The sequence below is a fragment of the Atractosteus spatula genome, chromosome 19, assembly GCF_055471065.1.
Source record: "Atractosteus spatula isolate fAtrSpa1 chromosome 19, fAtrSpa1.hap1, whole genome shotgun sequence".
NCBI classification, from domain to species: domain Eukaryota; kingdom Metazoa; phylum Chordata; class Actinopteri; order Semionotiformes; family Lepisosteidae; genus Atractosteus; species Atractosteus spatula.
The window spans coordinates 1294472-1310592 of NC_142724.1; the positions used below are offsets into that span (position 1 = coordinate 1294472).

The 16121-nt window shown below is 48.6% G+C and overlaps 2 protein-coding genes across 3 annotated transcripts; one reads left to right on the forward strand and one right to left on the reverse strand.

Annotated features, from left to right (window-relative positions):
- Positions 1 to 2553: 2553 nt before the first annotated feature.
- ergic3 (ERGIC and golgi 3) lies at positions 2554 to 15026 on the reverse strand. Of its 2 annotated transcripts, XM_088937240.1 has the most exons (14): positions 14885 to 15026; positions 14610 to 14680; positions 13737 to 13824; positions 13312 to 13431; positions 12679 to 12772; positions 11836 to 12001; positions 11331 to 11388; positions 9476 to 9490; positions 8827 to 8858; positions 8621 to 8717; positions 5951 to 6015; positions 4889 to 5025; positions 4406 to 4461; positions 2554 to 4014 (listed from the first exon to the last, which is right to left on the reverse strand). In XM_088937240.1, the coding sequence occupies exons 1-14, from the start codon at positions 14973 to 14975 to the stop codon at positions 3935 to 3937; spliced, it is 1170 nt and encodes a 389-aa protein (XP_088793366.1). In that variant the 5' UTR covers positions 14976 to 15026; the 3' UTR covers positions 2554 to 3934. The 2 variants fall into 2 exon arrangements, with proteins under 2 accessions (XP_088793366.1, XP_088793368.1); XM_088937242.1 differs by lacking the exon at positions 9476 to 9490.
- On the forward strand, positions 6919 to 8252 carry romo1 (reactive oxygen species modulator 1). Its single transcript, XM_088937243.1, has 3 exons — positions 6919 to 7076; positions 7684 to 7814; positions 8038 to 8252. The coding sequence occupies exons 2-3, from the start codon at positions 7684 to 7686 to the stop codon at positions 8144 to 8146; spliced, it is 240 nt and encodes a 79-aa protein (XP_088793369.1). The 5' UTR covers positions 6919 to 7076; the 3' UTR covers positions 8147 to 8252.
- Positions 15027 to 16121: the final 1095 nt, after the last annotated feature.

Sequence of the window (16121 nt, forward strand, 5' to 3'; positions counted from 1 at the left end):
TGCGGTGAAGCAGAAGACGTGGAGATGCTAGCGCTCCACAGCACTGGCCTGGGGACACCAAGGGGACGCTCATGGGACTGACCGCCGCGTGGATTCCACCCGGGGAGCCTCACAGGGCGCGAGGCCATGTGACTCTTTCACGAGGGATTTCTGATTGTGCTGTACGGGCAAGAGGAACAGGGGGGCGTCTGTCTGGTGTGACTCCGAGCCCCGTGACCCCCGCGTGGGCGTGACGACTGTGGCCGCCCCACACTGCAGACCGCCCTCGTCTCACACGCGATACACAGCCTCTCACAGCTCAATAAGCCATTTGTCCTACTCTGGTGTCCAGTCGAAGAACTGAATGCCATCTTTTTATGACGCAGCATTCCTTCGTTCCCTCCCCAGGGCTCGGGCGCAGTTGCAGAGGAATGTGCTCGCTGCTGTGCAGTGCCCTTCCTCTCTTCAGGAGAGCCCCCTCTGCCACGCTGCCCCGCCCACCTGGGGCTCCATCAGCTGCGCTTGCTGACGTTTCCCTTTGGCACGGGGGGGGCACTTGGCTGGCGGGAGGCGAGCTGAGACAAGGCCCAATCGCTCCGAGCCCCTCGGTCAAGAGCAACACTCAGCACAGCCATGAACAGAGGGGGAAAAAGACCCCTGGGGTCACTGCCCAGTTTAACCAAATGAAGACAATAAGGCAGCCCACCAAAAGGTGTGATGCTTCAGACCGACACTAGAATCTCTGGAGGCTCCATCCGAAGAGCTTGTACAGCTTAGCAGGACATTCTTTTAAACACACCAGATATTGCTTTTAAACGTTCTTCAGTTACAGTATGTATTCTACAGTATGCAGAATGGATCGAGTGGGTCGATGTCATTTACTGGACTCACTGTCTTGAACAGTCTCCTTTGACACTCAGCCTGGTCAATGAGGCTCACTGCAGCCCACCAGCACAGCGCTTGGGCTCTGTCTGCTCCGTAGCGCAGTCGCCTTTCCCTCCTCTGGAGCTGGGGGCGCACATACCCCTGTCTTCACACACACTGCCTGACATCTTCTTCTCCCCGAGCAGAGATCCCACCGGTCCTGCCTCCTGCGGGAGAAAACGGCAAAAAGAAAAGCAGTCATGTGAGAACACGACCACCCACTCCCAGTCGTTGAAATGAAGTCTCGTGGCCAGGACCCTGTTTCCTGCTCAGCCCGTGCACTTCCACGCTTCAGCTCAGGGAGAGAATCCTCTACTCTGACCACTAAAAATACTTTTCCCATTTCCTTAGTGTTCAAATTCCTGCACAGCTACTGTACCGCAGTATTTTTAACAAACACGTCACTCTGCTGTCTCACTGTGCTGGTATTTTAACGAGTGCCAGTTCAACAAAGAACCAAAATTGTGCCAGAATTTCTCGTTTTTTCCCCAGGATAATTGTGAGCACCTCTGAACCTCGTCTCTTTGTTTCCAGCTTGCTCTCTAGCACTGATTCAGCGGATTACACCACGTCCCGTCAGAGGAGAATTCATGATTTGGCAGATTAAGGAGATGGCCTTCATTTTGCCCAGAATTAAAAACATCCGAGAATTATTTTGGGGTGTGTGTGTGTGTGGAGTGGTTGCATCATGTCTGAAACAGGATGCAGGAGTCAGGGGTGGTTTTTCCAGCCAGAGTACAAGAAAGCAGGAAGAGAAACTGCAGCTATGTGCTCCTATTGCCTCCCAGAGGACAGAACAGCTTCTTTCCATTTTATTCAAAACACTACTTCTTACCAAAACCATGACTCTTTGTGGTCTTCTTCACTCATCCTGCAAAATGTAGAAGCACAGAGGGAAACATGCAGTAATGTCACACATGTCATAAATTAACGTTTTAAAATGTTTAATTACAAAAAAAAATATGGCACGAAAGAAACTGTTTCAAGAAAGGCTTTGTCAGTTATACCATCTCCCCCTAGTGGCAAACCCAGGGAACCTAAAATGTGTATGTTTATGATCAAATGTTTTTCTTTAAATTGACAGAGCCCGTTTTTTTACGCCAAAAAAACCCCCAACAACATTGTCCTTTCAGGCCTTTTATGAAACCTCTCATCTTTTGAAAGAGAAAATTGGACCGCTCCTGCAATCCAGTGTACAATTTTAACTGATGGGTTAGTTAGCAGTCCTGCATTTAATGTCACTCACAGCTGTTTTGCACAACATTTAAGCTCTGTGAATGAGCCTCTAAAACCAGCATGCCCCTGCTCTGATTGAGTTTATCATCGCTGCAGCTCAAGGTAACTCAGCAAGACAAAAGATGAAGGGTAATCTTGTATTTCTTTTTGAAGTCACACGATCCTGTGGGTCTTGAGTGTTGAGACTCGGAGGAAAGCGTGCTCTCGGACCCTGGGCTCTCCTCAGTTTCTGACCTGTCCTGATCCGGGCCTCTTCACCCCCACAGCGGCCCAGCCTGGCTGCAGTGTGGTTCGAACAGTGAAATACATGTTTTTAAAACAGCTCCTTGATTAATAATATGAATTGTAAAACACATCTCTAGTGAGTAGGTACTCTGTATTTCTTTGAGGACTGGAAATAAAAAAAAACACATCTTTAGATTTTTTTTTTATTTTTTGAGAAATCACATTGTTAATGGTTGAAAAAATAAATACATCTCTTGCGCGCCCTCCAGCACCCAGCCGACACAGGACCAGGCTCAGGGCTGGTGAGACAGGATCGCGGGACACAGCGTCACAGCGCCTCTCTGCTGTTTGGAGAGGGGTGTCTCCCCCCCCCCCATGCAGTGCCAGCCCTGAGCCACCTTTCCTACACCTCACTCACGGCTGAAAGCTCCTTCACTCCAGTACAGAGCTCCAGGTGCTCTTAATGTGCTTCTCCATCGTTTTCATTACCCTGGACTTTTTCGAGATGTCTCCATATCATTCTTCACTGGGCTGCTGCTTGTTAATCAATTTACTGACCCAGTTCTGTCTCCTCCCAGCTGCCCATGCCTTGAGAAACACAGCCCTACCCACCTCCAGCAGGCTCTGAGCGCCTTCACTGAAGTTCACGGCTCTACAGCCTGGGGAAAGATTACCGAGGTGTGAGACACAGGAAAACGGAAACTGGAGGAAATGACCGGAAAGCAAATAAATACAGGAGACAGCTCTGTGGAAAAATGGCACAATTGACAAATCCACCTTGTGATATTACCGCAGTAAAGTCCAGACCTGAGGTGGTGAGGTTTAAACTCTGAACACAGAGGATTCTGGGAATAAAAACCTGTAAAAGGATAGTGTTCACGGTGCACGCCCCTGGGGGGGGGGGGGGAATCATGGAGAGACGCTCCATCTCTGCACAAAAAACCCGCTGGGAATTCGAGACAATCGCCTCAGTTCCCAAACACCCGGCCAGCACACAGAGGGAAAGGCTCACATCCATCTAGGATCAGCTGGCTAACCCAGCAGCATCCCTGCTCCTTCCCACACACAGGACAGCAGCGGCTTTCTTTACATTCAAAACAGAATGAAAGCATGAAAAAAAAAAGACAGGCTTGCTCCACCCGGAGGTACTCAGCTCATTCCCCGTTACCCGAAAACCATACAGAAACAATGGCACAAACAGTCAAGTTACGAGCAAATTAAACAAAAGAAACACGTGTCGCACAGCATATTTCTCATGTCCAGGTCAGTCCGAAGAACCAACACGATCCGCCATTCTTCCTATCTTTTATCAGTTTGGACAGCTCAGACACAGACGTCAGTCTCGCCTCAAGGTTCATACAAGGGGCCGCAGGAGAGGGGTCTGCGCTGGACCTGCGGCCCTGGCTCCTGCTCTGCAGAGGGGGGCGCCAGCGAGGGAGGGCGAGAGGGGACAGTGGTAGTGGTAGGGATGAATGTGTAGTCCGTCCCCCGCGCTCAGGTGGGGTCAGGGTTGCGGGTGCGAGTGCTGTACCCCCTTTCACTCACGGCCCGCTGAACCCCGGGGGGGAAGCTAGGAGGCCTTCCCCAGCTCGACCTTCTTCTGGATGGCCCGTGCCGAGTGGTATATCAACGAGTCGATCAGCCCAGCCACTGCAACACAGACGGCACGCCCGTCAGGGCTAGCACAGCAACGGCACACCCCCACACCCCCCCCCCTCGCTGAAATCCCAAAGAAACAGAACATTACAACTCCAAATCCAGGACTTGCACACGATGTGGAGTGAGACGCATCAGCTGTGCTGTCGAGATCTAAACAGCCTGCCTTGTGGATCGCTTATCTTTCTTTGTGGTAAGAAAGCTCTCACCTTCCAGGAGCCCAGAGGAAATGATAGCGAGGAGGAGTTAAAACGTTTGCTACGTTATGTCAAATCAGGTCATCACATTTCAGTGAAAAGATATCGGCATCCATCCAATTGTTTCCGAGGCCACTGTGCTCGGAGGATAACCTGTTCTGGAGAGAAGAGGCTGATGGGACTCCTACCTGTGAAGACTCCCCCGATGATGGCACAGACCCCCGTCAGGAAGTGAGTGAAGGACCTGTGAGAGCAGAGGGAGGAGGGTGCTTCATTACACACTGTCCCCTGCCCACGCTGCATTCTCAAAAGCTATGTCCGTGTCAACACGCATACTGGCATAGTCGCACCCGGCAGCGTACAGAGCAGAAACAAGAGTAGAACGAGGGGGTACTTGGACTGTGGCTTTTTTTAAGGGAAGGCGGATCAAAGCTTCCTGTTACAAGACAGTACGGACAGTCGGGCAGAAACAGACTCGGAATCTGACCTCAGCTCTAGCAGACGCATCCTTGTGGCACCGTGCATTCGGACCTACATCCCACCGAGTCTGCACAGTGGCACAGCCTATTGGTTAGAAACTCAAAGTGCTCTAGACCAACAACCCCAGCAGCAACAGGGCTCTGCCCGCAGGTGACTGAAACAAGGCGGGGGGGGGGGGCTGTGTGGCATACCTCTGCTTCTCCGTGAACTTCACCATCATGGGCGAGAGCTCGTACAGCACGAACACGCCCGGGAGGCCCTGGTCACCGATCAGCCCGTTGGCCACCTTCTCGTGCCGCGTCACCGAGAACTGGTTCGTCTTCACCACCTGCGCGGACACACGGGCACACTCAGGGGGCGGTTCCCAGCATGCAGGGAAGGGGGCGCGGCCAGAGACCCCCTTTCCCTGGCGCCGGTGCATCAGAGGATAGGGGGAGCACCTGACTGCAAACATCCATCCACTTCCTGACTGCACTGTCCAATTCAGGGTCGCAGGGGAGCCGAAGCCTATCCCAGCATGCACCAGGCGCTAGGCAGGTCCATCACAGGGCACGCGCACAAACTCACACCAGGGCCAACTTGCCCAAAAGCCCAATAACCTACCAGTGTGTCTTTGCACTATGGAAAGAGACCGGGGTGCCCGGAGTGAACAAGGGGAGAACATGCAAACTCCATGCAAAGCGTACTCCAGGTCTGGAAATGAGCCCAGGGCCTCAGTGCTGAGAGGCAGCAATGCTAACCGCTGTGCTACTGTGCCGCCCCAGCAAAAACATGGTATCGTTTCTTTCAGTTAAAGTACGACCCGAATACAGTTTTCAGTGCGGGAAGGTGAACAATAGCTGCAACCAGTTTACGTTTGTCAGCCTCGAAAGGGGAAGAGGCCCCTCCGGGCGCAGGGGAAGCAGAAGGCAGTCAGCTCTTATCTGTCACCACGGTTGTCATTTTGATCTTCCTATGAATCAAGCCATTTGCTCAATGGGAAACTCATTTAATCACATCACTGAACTAATAACCAAACGTGCATTTGGCATTCAACAGCTTATTTAATAACCTGCAATTAAATAAAAGTCAAACTCTTCACTGGTTTGATATTCGTATTGAAATCATATATTGGCACACAGTGTACACATGGCTTGAGCAGCTGTCTACAGCCAAGCACCGTGGTGTGGACTTCAGAGTGCTCTCAGCAGTGTGCGTCTCCCCTGGGGAACACGATTCACAGTAGAGTCCTCCCACAGTGCTCTTCAACTCACCTCACCATCTCCTTTCACATAGATAGTGGGGACGATCTTCACGAAGTACTGGTACATCATAGACGCTGAAATGACATGAAGAGCATTGTTTTTCTGCAGTCAGGCCTGGGTTTTAATAATACAGCAGGACAGTTGTTCTCAGTCCTGGCCCTTGTTAATCCCGGCCCTTTCTTGTTTTTGCTGCAGTTAAATTCACAATCCCGAGCAAATCTAATCTAATTTTCTATTTGAGGCCTGTTTCTAGAGAGTTTCAGGACAGCCTGCAGAAAGGGTTGCTGGCTTGCAAACTGAAACCTAATCCACTGGTGAGAAGCAGAAGGAAAACCACTTACTCACAGTGGCCAGGTTGAACAGTTCCTAACATGTCTATTCATCAATTAATCACCCTTTAAGAGCTGCCCCGTGAGAAATAAGGGAGCAAATTCTTAATCAGCAAGTTGAGGAGAGACCACATGAAGTGTTGAAGGTGTTGTAAATAATACAGGTAAACCTGAGTATTTAGAAACCAAGGCCTGCGTACAGAAAGAAGTCTAAGCAAGCAGATGAGTTACAGGCACCAGTAAGCACTGGTGATTAACTGCAGGTAGAAGAAATCCAGCTGAAATAGGGACACTTAAGGACCACTACCTTATGCCGGATATTTTGAGTGGCGAATGTATAAAAACACAAATTATATTTTGTAAGCTGGTCCCCTAAAGAATCAAATACCCTTGACAGTATGATAGTAGGAGGCTTTAGCAGTATTCCTGAAGATCCCATAGCGCTATATAAGTGTAAGCAATTATTATTATTATTATTATTATTATCCTTCAGGTTTTCCGAGTTTAGTCACTGACTGAAAACACCAGGTTATGAGTCACTGATTGATTCCGTTCAGAATAAAGCTGTGAAACCTCCAGCCAGCCCGGAACACCACGCTAGGGGGCGCCATCACCCTTGGCGATAGGCTTTCACATCACGTGTCATCACATCATCAGGCCTCTAACTTCCTGTCGCGTCTAAGAAACATGGATTCCTGCTGATAGGCTGGTCGGAGCGAGAGAAGAAATAAGTAAAAAAAAAAAAAAGACCTGCTTTTAACACGAGCAGGGAACGCAGAGAGTTATTTGGAATTTAAGAACAAACGGTAAGGCGCTTCTATATCGGTGGAAACTATATCTAGTACTGTGATGGTATCTACGTGTGAATGTGTACGTGTGTTCAAGGCCAGGGCGAGGTGACATTGCTGGCACCGCGCTGTACAACCCGTTTGTAAAGAAATGGCCAAACCCAGCTCTGACAATAACCCGCTGTGCGTCTTCGGAAGACAACTGGCCGCCGTTTGCGCGACAGATCTCGCTTCGCTGCCGCTTAAATCTCTTTTTCGCATTACCCCAAGCTTCGTGCCCGTGTGTCTCATGGAGAGCAAGCTGGGGTCTGCGAAAAGACAAATTCCTAATGCAAGAAACCGTATATGGCCAATAAAGTGATCTTAAATGACCAAACTGCGTTTAAGTAGTAAGTGTTGGTGCGTAACGTCTAGCTGCTCCTCTGTAGTCATCTGTTACAGCCGGTATAAATCCTTCTATAAGCCAGTCTCCTAACCTCATCACCGCGTGTGACTCCTGCCTGTGTGTGACGTCTCCAGAGGAGACAGCGCCGCCGTGTTCGCGTGTGAACTCGGACACGCCACTCAGAGCTGCTGGGAGGTGCGCATCGTGATCCCAACTGTCCCATTACTGATCCCCGCCCAGATGCCGGTAGCTGTTGGACCGTACGGGCAGTCGCAGCCCAACTGCTTCGACAGGGTGAAGATGGGCTTCATGATGGGCTTCGCTGTAGGAATGGCCGCCGGCGCAATGTTCGGCACCTTCTCCTGCCTCAGGTAGGGCATCCTGGCCGAGCTCTCGGCCCCACTGCTCCAGTGGGCAGTACGAGAGCCGCGCCATGTTTTTTACAGCAGGGAGGACACCTGAAACTCAAACTCTCTCTGGCGTGAGCTCAGTGCTCCCACTGGACTCGCACCCTCTAGTAGAGACTTTTTGGCGTTGGGGTGGGGGTTAAAAAGAAAGCTGTCGACATTGACACTGTTTTCTCCCTTTCTGCAGGATAGGGATGAGAGGGAGAGAGCTCATGGGAGGAGTGGGCAAGACCATGTTACAGAGTGGAGGGACTTTCGGCACTTTCATGGCTATTGGAATGGGCATCCGCTGCTGAACCCTCCCCTCCCCGGGTACACCACTGTCTGATTTAGGAATCCCGTGTTCTCTTCTCTGTAAATAATTTTGAATAAAAAAAGGCAAATAAAAGTTCCACTAATAAACGGTGTCTGTGTGCTTTATGGAAAATGCTGCGTCACTGAAGGTCTGAAAACTAATTCTGACTTGTGTTTCTGTCACAGGGATTCATCTGAACCTTGACTGATCTTGCAACAGTGAGGAACTTGTAGTGTGTGTGTGTGTAGACACAGAATTGTCTACCTTGATGTGAAAATGAACAAAACCTAAAATAAGACCCTAACGGGGCACATTCATTTCCCCCCCCAAAAAAAAATCTGAAATGTTTTTTTTGGGTTTCATTTTCAGTGTGCAATTAACCTTTTCTTCTACAGTGCAGCCCCTCACCTAAAACATATGAATGTGAAATAAAGTTGCTGGATCTGGCGATTTAAATATCGTGACCAGAGCTAACCTTGCTGAGCTTCAACATCGGTCCCATCCAGGGGGTTCACGATGCCAGGGTAGTCCTTTCCAAAGGAGAGGTGCTTGATGTGGTGAGTCATGTTTATCTGCAGGAAAGGAGGACAGATGCAAGTTTAAATGTTTTAATTCTTCGACAGTTACAGATGAGGGGGAAAAAAAACAGTACTGGAGGGGGGGGGGGGGGGGGTTACTTACATTGTCAAGTCCGAAGCTCTGTAGGTCATGAACTGTAAAGGCAAAAGTAAGTGTTAAAGGAAAAAAAACAGACTATCTTACAGATATCTAAAAGAGGCATGCACAGTACCTCAGAATAAAAGATCTAAAGTACTAAAGATCTGGTCTTGTAAGAAGGGGGATATGTTTGTGTACGTGAAGAATGGCTTTGCGTTTCCTGGCTTTCACTACGTGCTCTGAAACAGAAGCTGCAGGCAGTGTAGTCAATACAACAGGAGTTCTGTGGACTTTAAATGAGATGCAGTCGATTTAAGTCTGTTAAGAATACTGAAGAAATCTGGCATAGAGGTGGCACTTTGACACACAAAGGTTATTTGCAAAGGAAAAATTGAAAGCAACAATTAAAAGAAAAAGCTCTGAAGAATGCCTTATTCCCAGTTAAGTAACAGGGTAAGTGCTGACCAGTGCATTGATCCGCTGGTCTGTATTCATGAGGTTTAAAAATTAGAGACTTAAATGGAGAACACCCTGGCAGTAAAGGGCGGATTATTAATCTAACTGGTATGTTTTACTTTTTTTACTTCACAGAAAAAAACTGCTTCATTGGTTTGGTCTGACCTTGTGCAGGTGCAGTGTTAAGAGAAGAAAAACAAAACAAGGATCAACTTACTTTCCACAGCGTGCACTGTAGAAAGAAGAAGAAAAAAAAAGTCACTACATGATGTGATCACCTAAGGGGCAGACAGGGGACTCCAGCTCCGCAGCAGTGGGAGCCACCCCAGGGTTTACAGTCAGCTGCAGTACAGCAGACCCTGAGGCAGAAAGAGCCCAGTAAATCCAGGAGTGGCTGCCTGTATCTGCAGGGGTGATGCTGGGGTCCCGGGCCCTATCCCTGCATCTAATGAGCAAACTATTACCCAGGTCTGCCACAGTGCTTGATTTCAGGACAGCCAAGCAGAAGCTGGAAGAGGCACGGCCCTCCCTCGCGGCTGTGACGCGCACTAGAGACCATACTGGGAAACGTGACGAGAACAGAGCTGAGCCGGCAAGCCTGCTGCTTGCGTCAAGGCAGGTGAACTCGTGTCAACATGAATTAGCCCTTACTGGGCCACCTGTCCTAGGCCTTGTCTACCATGTTACTTAATCTTGACAAGAGTTAGGAGAGACTCAAAGTGCGTTTTTGGGGGCGTATTTGCAGCACACCTGTAATGGAAAATACAATCACATAGTCTGTTCATGTCCTAAATGGATTTGCGTTTGCTGAAGGGGGTGGTAGCAGTAGCTTTTAGGTCCAGACAGCAAGGCAACTGCTGGCGGAGTTGAGCCACTTGCAGTAAAGAACAGGTTGCTGCAAACAGCAGATCTCAGCAGGGGTTAATCAGCCACTGATCAACAATAGCACTGGTACTTCTGAAGTCATTACAGCATTGCTGCTACTGTAAGCTGGTAAACATGTGTGAAGTTCAACAATATTAACTATTGGGTGCTTGTAACTTACAAACCTGACTGTCTACAAACTGCCCAAAGAACATGAGGATACAGAATGCCAATTCTGAACCAGCAGTTGTGTTATTTCTGTGCTAGAAATGAACACAGTTGGCCTCACGGATTGTTAATGACTCCCAAGTACCAATTGAGGAAAAACGTTTTATCAGATTATAAGCCAAGAACAAAAGCAATCACTGTACATCTGTGTACAGGCAGAGAGTTGGTGCCAACTGCCAAACAAGGCAGTTCCAAGAGGTGAAGTCAGGAAAACAAATAGCAAAGAAAAAGATAGCAGGCTTTTGATTAAGGTCTAGCTTTCAGAAAGAACAGAAAAACAAAGATTGCAGCAGACTGGCAACAAAGCCAGCAGGCACTTGAGGAGAAAGGTCATGCTCTGTAAAGACTGGGGGATAGCCCTCTGTCCTCGCTGCTTGGAAATGGGAAAACTTGCACTTTGAGGAACAGAGCACCAGACGCGCTCAAACACGGCATTCCCCTTGTGTTTGTGCAGGAGCAGAGTCCAGGGAGTGGGGTCATGGACTTACCAGGCCAGGCTGCGACCCAGTCAGCCCAGGCTGCATGCAGGACAGCCGGGAGCAGGCGCAAGGGTCCTGCACGCTCCCCGGATCTCGGATTCGATTCCTCTCGGATTGCAGCCGGACAATGTTATTGACCGAGTTGGGATCCGCGTCTCCACCGCGGATAGCTGTTAAGTGCTCTTCCTGCTTTCTTTCCATCTTTCAGCATAAGGTTACAAATCTGCTGCTACATTTCCCAGTTTTGACAAGCTGGGCCTCTGATGGTTACTAGAACACCTCCTGTCAAGCCTCTATACAGCACAGCACTTTAACCCACTGCAGGACGCAGTAAATCTCCCGTCCACCAGTTACTGGAAGGGATATTTATCTGCACAGGGTGCGAGTTTGCCACCTGCACTTATTGCTCGATTGCAGGGGAGGTTGGGTGGACCCCAGAATACTGCAGTAAGAAAGGGGCATTGGCAGTCCCAGCCCTGACGTGGTGCAGGCAAGTCTTACCGTGCACATGAGACTGCTGGAAACTCTTGCCAGGAGCGAAGTGAAAGTTTCCGGCCACCTGCAGAGATCGGATGACAAAAGCAGAAGATCAGGAAGGGCAAGAAACTGTTTTGGAAGCCCTCTTGTTACTTCAAAGCGCGTGAAACAGATCTGGTTTCCCAGGGGTCCTTGTATTGTTACACAATTCTGCAAGCTTCTGTTTCATTGTTAAGCAATTCTGCAAGACTACAAACAGGGGCTATCGATGATATTCACCACCCTTGGACTTTTTCACATTTTACTGTGTTACAATATGGAATTATAATGCACTGAATTTGATTTTTTTTTATTGATGCAATATACTCTATGATGTCAAAGTGAAGGGGGAGAACAGTGTTAGGCTGGAACAAGCTACCCAGCAGCAGTTAATTCAAGGGTTTAGTGAGCAGTCTCATCTCAGATACAGAGTGCCACTACTTGGTACCCACTCCTGCATATACAGTATGCACTGGCAGAGAACAGTCACCTTGTTGACTTCCAGGAAACCGTACACCTGGCAGCCCTCATTCTTCTGCTCCTGCATCTTCTGGCTGAAGCCCTCCCTCTTGCACTGCTCGATCGTGTCGGGGTTCTTAAACGCCCAGCCCCTCCTCCTGTAGGCCTCCCGCACATCATCGCAGCTGTTACAGCACCTGAACGCACCGACAGGAAGTCAGACACTGCAGGTCAGCTCCACGGGCCTGACTTGACAGAAAGGGTGTCATCTTTCGTACATGTCAGCTCGATTCAGGGTCTGACACAAGGGGAATGACTGGACATAATGACATGTCTTAACAAGAAGTGGCCTTTTGGCCTATCAAGCTTGGTTTGCTTGCTACTAGTTGAGCAATCCGAGGATCTTGTCCATCTCGGAAGATTTTGAGTACTTGAATCAAGTCCCCTTATTGTCCTCTCTATTCCAGACTAGTTCCTCTTGCCCATCAATGCAGGACATTCCTTTCAGCCTGGTTTGTTATCTGGTTGCTCTTCTATGGATTGAGATCCAGAAAAAAGCAACCGGATGCCATGATGGAGTAATCAAAATCATGTATTACATATCTAAATGAGGTTTACTGCAACTGCAGGTAGCAGTGGTAGCATGTGGTACTATTATAAGTCAACATCCCATCCAAAAGTATATTTCCCATTCAGCTGGACAACCACGTAATCCAACCTTTTCAGCACATTTTATCTTTTTTTTTTAACTCCTGTAAACCTTTTTTATGTTCTGAAGACACACTACAAGCTGAATTTCTCATTCTTTCCCTCATCTCCTGATCTTTGGCTGCAGAGCCCCCTGTTGTCCGGGTCTCTGCAGGGCAGCACTCACTTCAGATCCTCAGTCTCGGCTCCGTAACAGCTCTCGCAGCGATCGGGGTCCAGCTTGCTGGGGTCAAACGCCTCCCCCTCCTCCTTTCCGAGTTCTGGGAAATGGGAAGGCCAGAGAGGGGTCCTGAAAGCACTATAATAACTGAAGCCGGTCCTTATTAAGGACATCTCACTGCTTAACTGTGTGCTTGAATTCTTTTTAAAAGAAGGTAGAAAAAAACTGCACAAACCCACAGCCCATTTTCTCCCTCCTCAAGAGTGCTGTAAGTGGGACAGTGTCTGCACCTTAGGAAGACCAGTGATATCGGCAAAGGAGTTTCAAAAAACAGATATCAGCCCAGAACCCCCTTCCCTGCTCATCTTCCAGGCTGCTCAGCTCTCTGCCAGTTTGCCCCTTGTGAGATGCCCCTGTACTGACTGCACCCCTCCGCCTCACACATGCCCCAGTACTGACCGTGCCTCTCTGCCTCACACATGCCCCAGTACTGACCGCACCCCTCTGCCTCACACACGCCCCAGTACTGACCGCACCCCTCTGCCTCACACACGCCCCAGTACTGACCGCACCCCTCTGCCTCACACACGCCCCAGTACTGACCGCACCCCTTTGCCTCACACACGCCCCAGTACTGACCGTGCCTCTCCGCCTCTGGGGTGACTGGTCGGCCCTCCTTGTCCAGCCGCTGCTTGAACAGGTTGTGCTCCACGTCCAGCTGCTGCTCGCCCGCCACGTCCATGGCGTCGATGCTCAGGTCTGAAGGAGGAAGCACGTTCAGAAACAGCTGTGCAAGCTCATGCAACCTCAAACTCGGCAGGAGTAAGAAACCCCAGCGGCCTCTCTACTGGGCTTTGAACCAGCTCACACATCATTGCTGGCTTGGTTACCTCATGCTCAGCCCGACATCCTGCAGCCAGCGAGTCTGCAGGCTCACATCGGGCAGCTTTTTGAAAATATAAAACCGATATACTGTATTTCCTCCCGTTTCCAGCGGGTGTTTAAACTGCTGGCAGAAGGGAATCACTCAGTGCTCTGAAAAACATCTGAAGTGATTTACTAACAGGCACAGGGCATGTGGGGGAAGATCACGTCAACGTTGATTTTCAGTTTGTCTCCTCGGGTCGTGTCCACATACAACTCTGGATGCACCTGGAAAAACACACAGGTGGGATACAGCGTTAGGAGCCACCTTCACACAATACAGACCAGCAGCCAGGAGTTCCACAGGGACCTCAGGACTCGCCAATTTCACAGGGAGTTTACTGTAAGCCTCAAAAGACATCACAGAAGCTTGGGAGCTCCAAGGCTTTAGCCATTTTTAGCTGAACAGAAAACAACCTACTTACAATTTAATTCCTTAACGTTCTAGAAAAAAAAGCCTCTACAATAACAAGGTCGATATTCTAGCAATTCAGTTTCAGAAATTGGCCTTAGTTTATATATTCTTCTGAAAATGCTTAAGCAGATTGTCAATGTTTGAATAAATTAAGTAAATTTACAGACACAGCAAGTAATAAAAATGTAATCAAATCTCCACAGTCACGTGTTAGAAATGGAAACAGTGAATAATCAGGATAAAATAGGAGATTTTATTACTTCCAGCAAAGTAGTTGCTCAGTGTACGCAGGGGATGTTCACAGTATCGCAGAAAGCATTTTCACCCACAACATTTCACTATAATTGTATCTGTAACATGGCTTTCGTTTCCTGAATTGATTAAACTGATCTGGACCAGAGACCGGTCCCCAAAACCAGGCACTTTAACCCCAGTGAACATTCCCTTTCCTCCAAGCTCTCTGAGCCCCTGAAGTCCAGGTGTTATTTTACCTGCATACAGAAATACTTCTGTCAACACCAGACCAGACCACGCTAAGGTAGCAGAAGCTACAAACTCTCTGCTTAGAGCCACCGAGACAGAACTGGCACCAACCCACCTCCTTGGTCAGGTAGTACTGGAGCTCGGAGAAGAACAGGATCAACATGATCAGCCCGCTGATGATGGTAACTGCGAAGGCAAAAAGACGCAGCAAGAGGCAGCGCATTACACAACTAACAACTAACTGCTGAAGACAATTCACATTACAAAGCACGGCGGTTCTTCTCAGTGCAGGGACACTACAAACCTGCCCTAGTTTGCACGACCTCTGCGTTAACTGCTCGCTGCAGCTGTAGAGACAGAAACGGACACAACACATCTCCGGTGACTCACCTGTTGCTCCGCCGCATGTTTTAATCCTGAAATCCTCCAGGGTTTTAGGATAAGCGTCAAACTGCTTCAGTTTATGCAGCGCCTCCATCATTCAACCCTACCAACGCAACCCGGAAACATCGCAGGCTCAAAGGCACCATACTTCCGGGATGATCGTTTACGTTGCGCGTTTTGATTGGCTCAGTCACAGACCCCTCCCACGTTATTAGTGCATCCTGGGAGTTGACGTTCATTAGGCTCGTAGGGAACGTGTTCTTCCCAGAAGCGCGATACTACGGTGGCCCAGAAGGGCAAAACACAACAAAACGGAGTACGGGTCAGTACCGATGATAGGCACATACACATATTGGAGCATACTGTACATGCAAATAAGCACTAGTCGACGGGACAGAGCTTGGTTTGACAGATAATTTCTGTGGAGACGGGGCCCTGAAAGAGTTCGCCAATGACTACACTCGTGCTCACGCATTTATTTTTTTAACCGATTTTCATGTTTTTATTGAATTTTTTCCCCCCTCATCGTCTCTTTTTTTGGGGGTGGGGTCGTTCTTTCCTTCCAAATCCGAGACCACGCCGCAAAATATTGCAATATTCTTAGCACCATCAGAAGAATACTCTGTTAACAAACTGGGCAGACGCCTGTTGCTTTGTAAAGCCAGTTTGTAAAAAAAATGGATCTAGAATGATCTTTTCATAACATTAAATCGACATTGATCTTTTTCATTATTTTCTCATTCACATTTTTAGCTCTGATCAGATAAGCACTTTATGTTCGATTATATGAAAATTACATCTGCTACCCCAGAAGACGACTCCATTTTACTGAATGTTTTCCATTATAGTCATCCATACATATTAAATTCCCTAAAAGCACCAAGTAACCTGAGCATGAAACTGAGAGCCAACCCATTTACAGCAGTGCAATTTCAGTGCAATAATGGCCTAAAGGAATTTGGAAGAATAACATTAATTTCAACACAAAATACTGCCCTCCCACATCATCGCTTGGAAATAAGAGTTGCACTACATTGACAACTAAACATCGATGCCGAGCATTGATATTTTATTGGAGTTAGCAGTGCCTCTACGTCAAAGGCTGACATAGTATAGCACTGGGCTTGAAATTACTAGCCTGTGAACTGAGCATGAGGCTCCGCTACCTGTTATAGAAGACAGAAACACGTGTTCACTCATTGAAAAGGTCTCTTGCCTGTATTTAAATAGACTGTCGATAAAG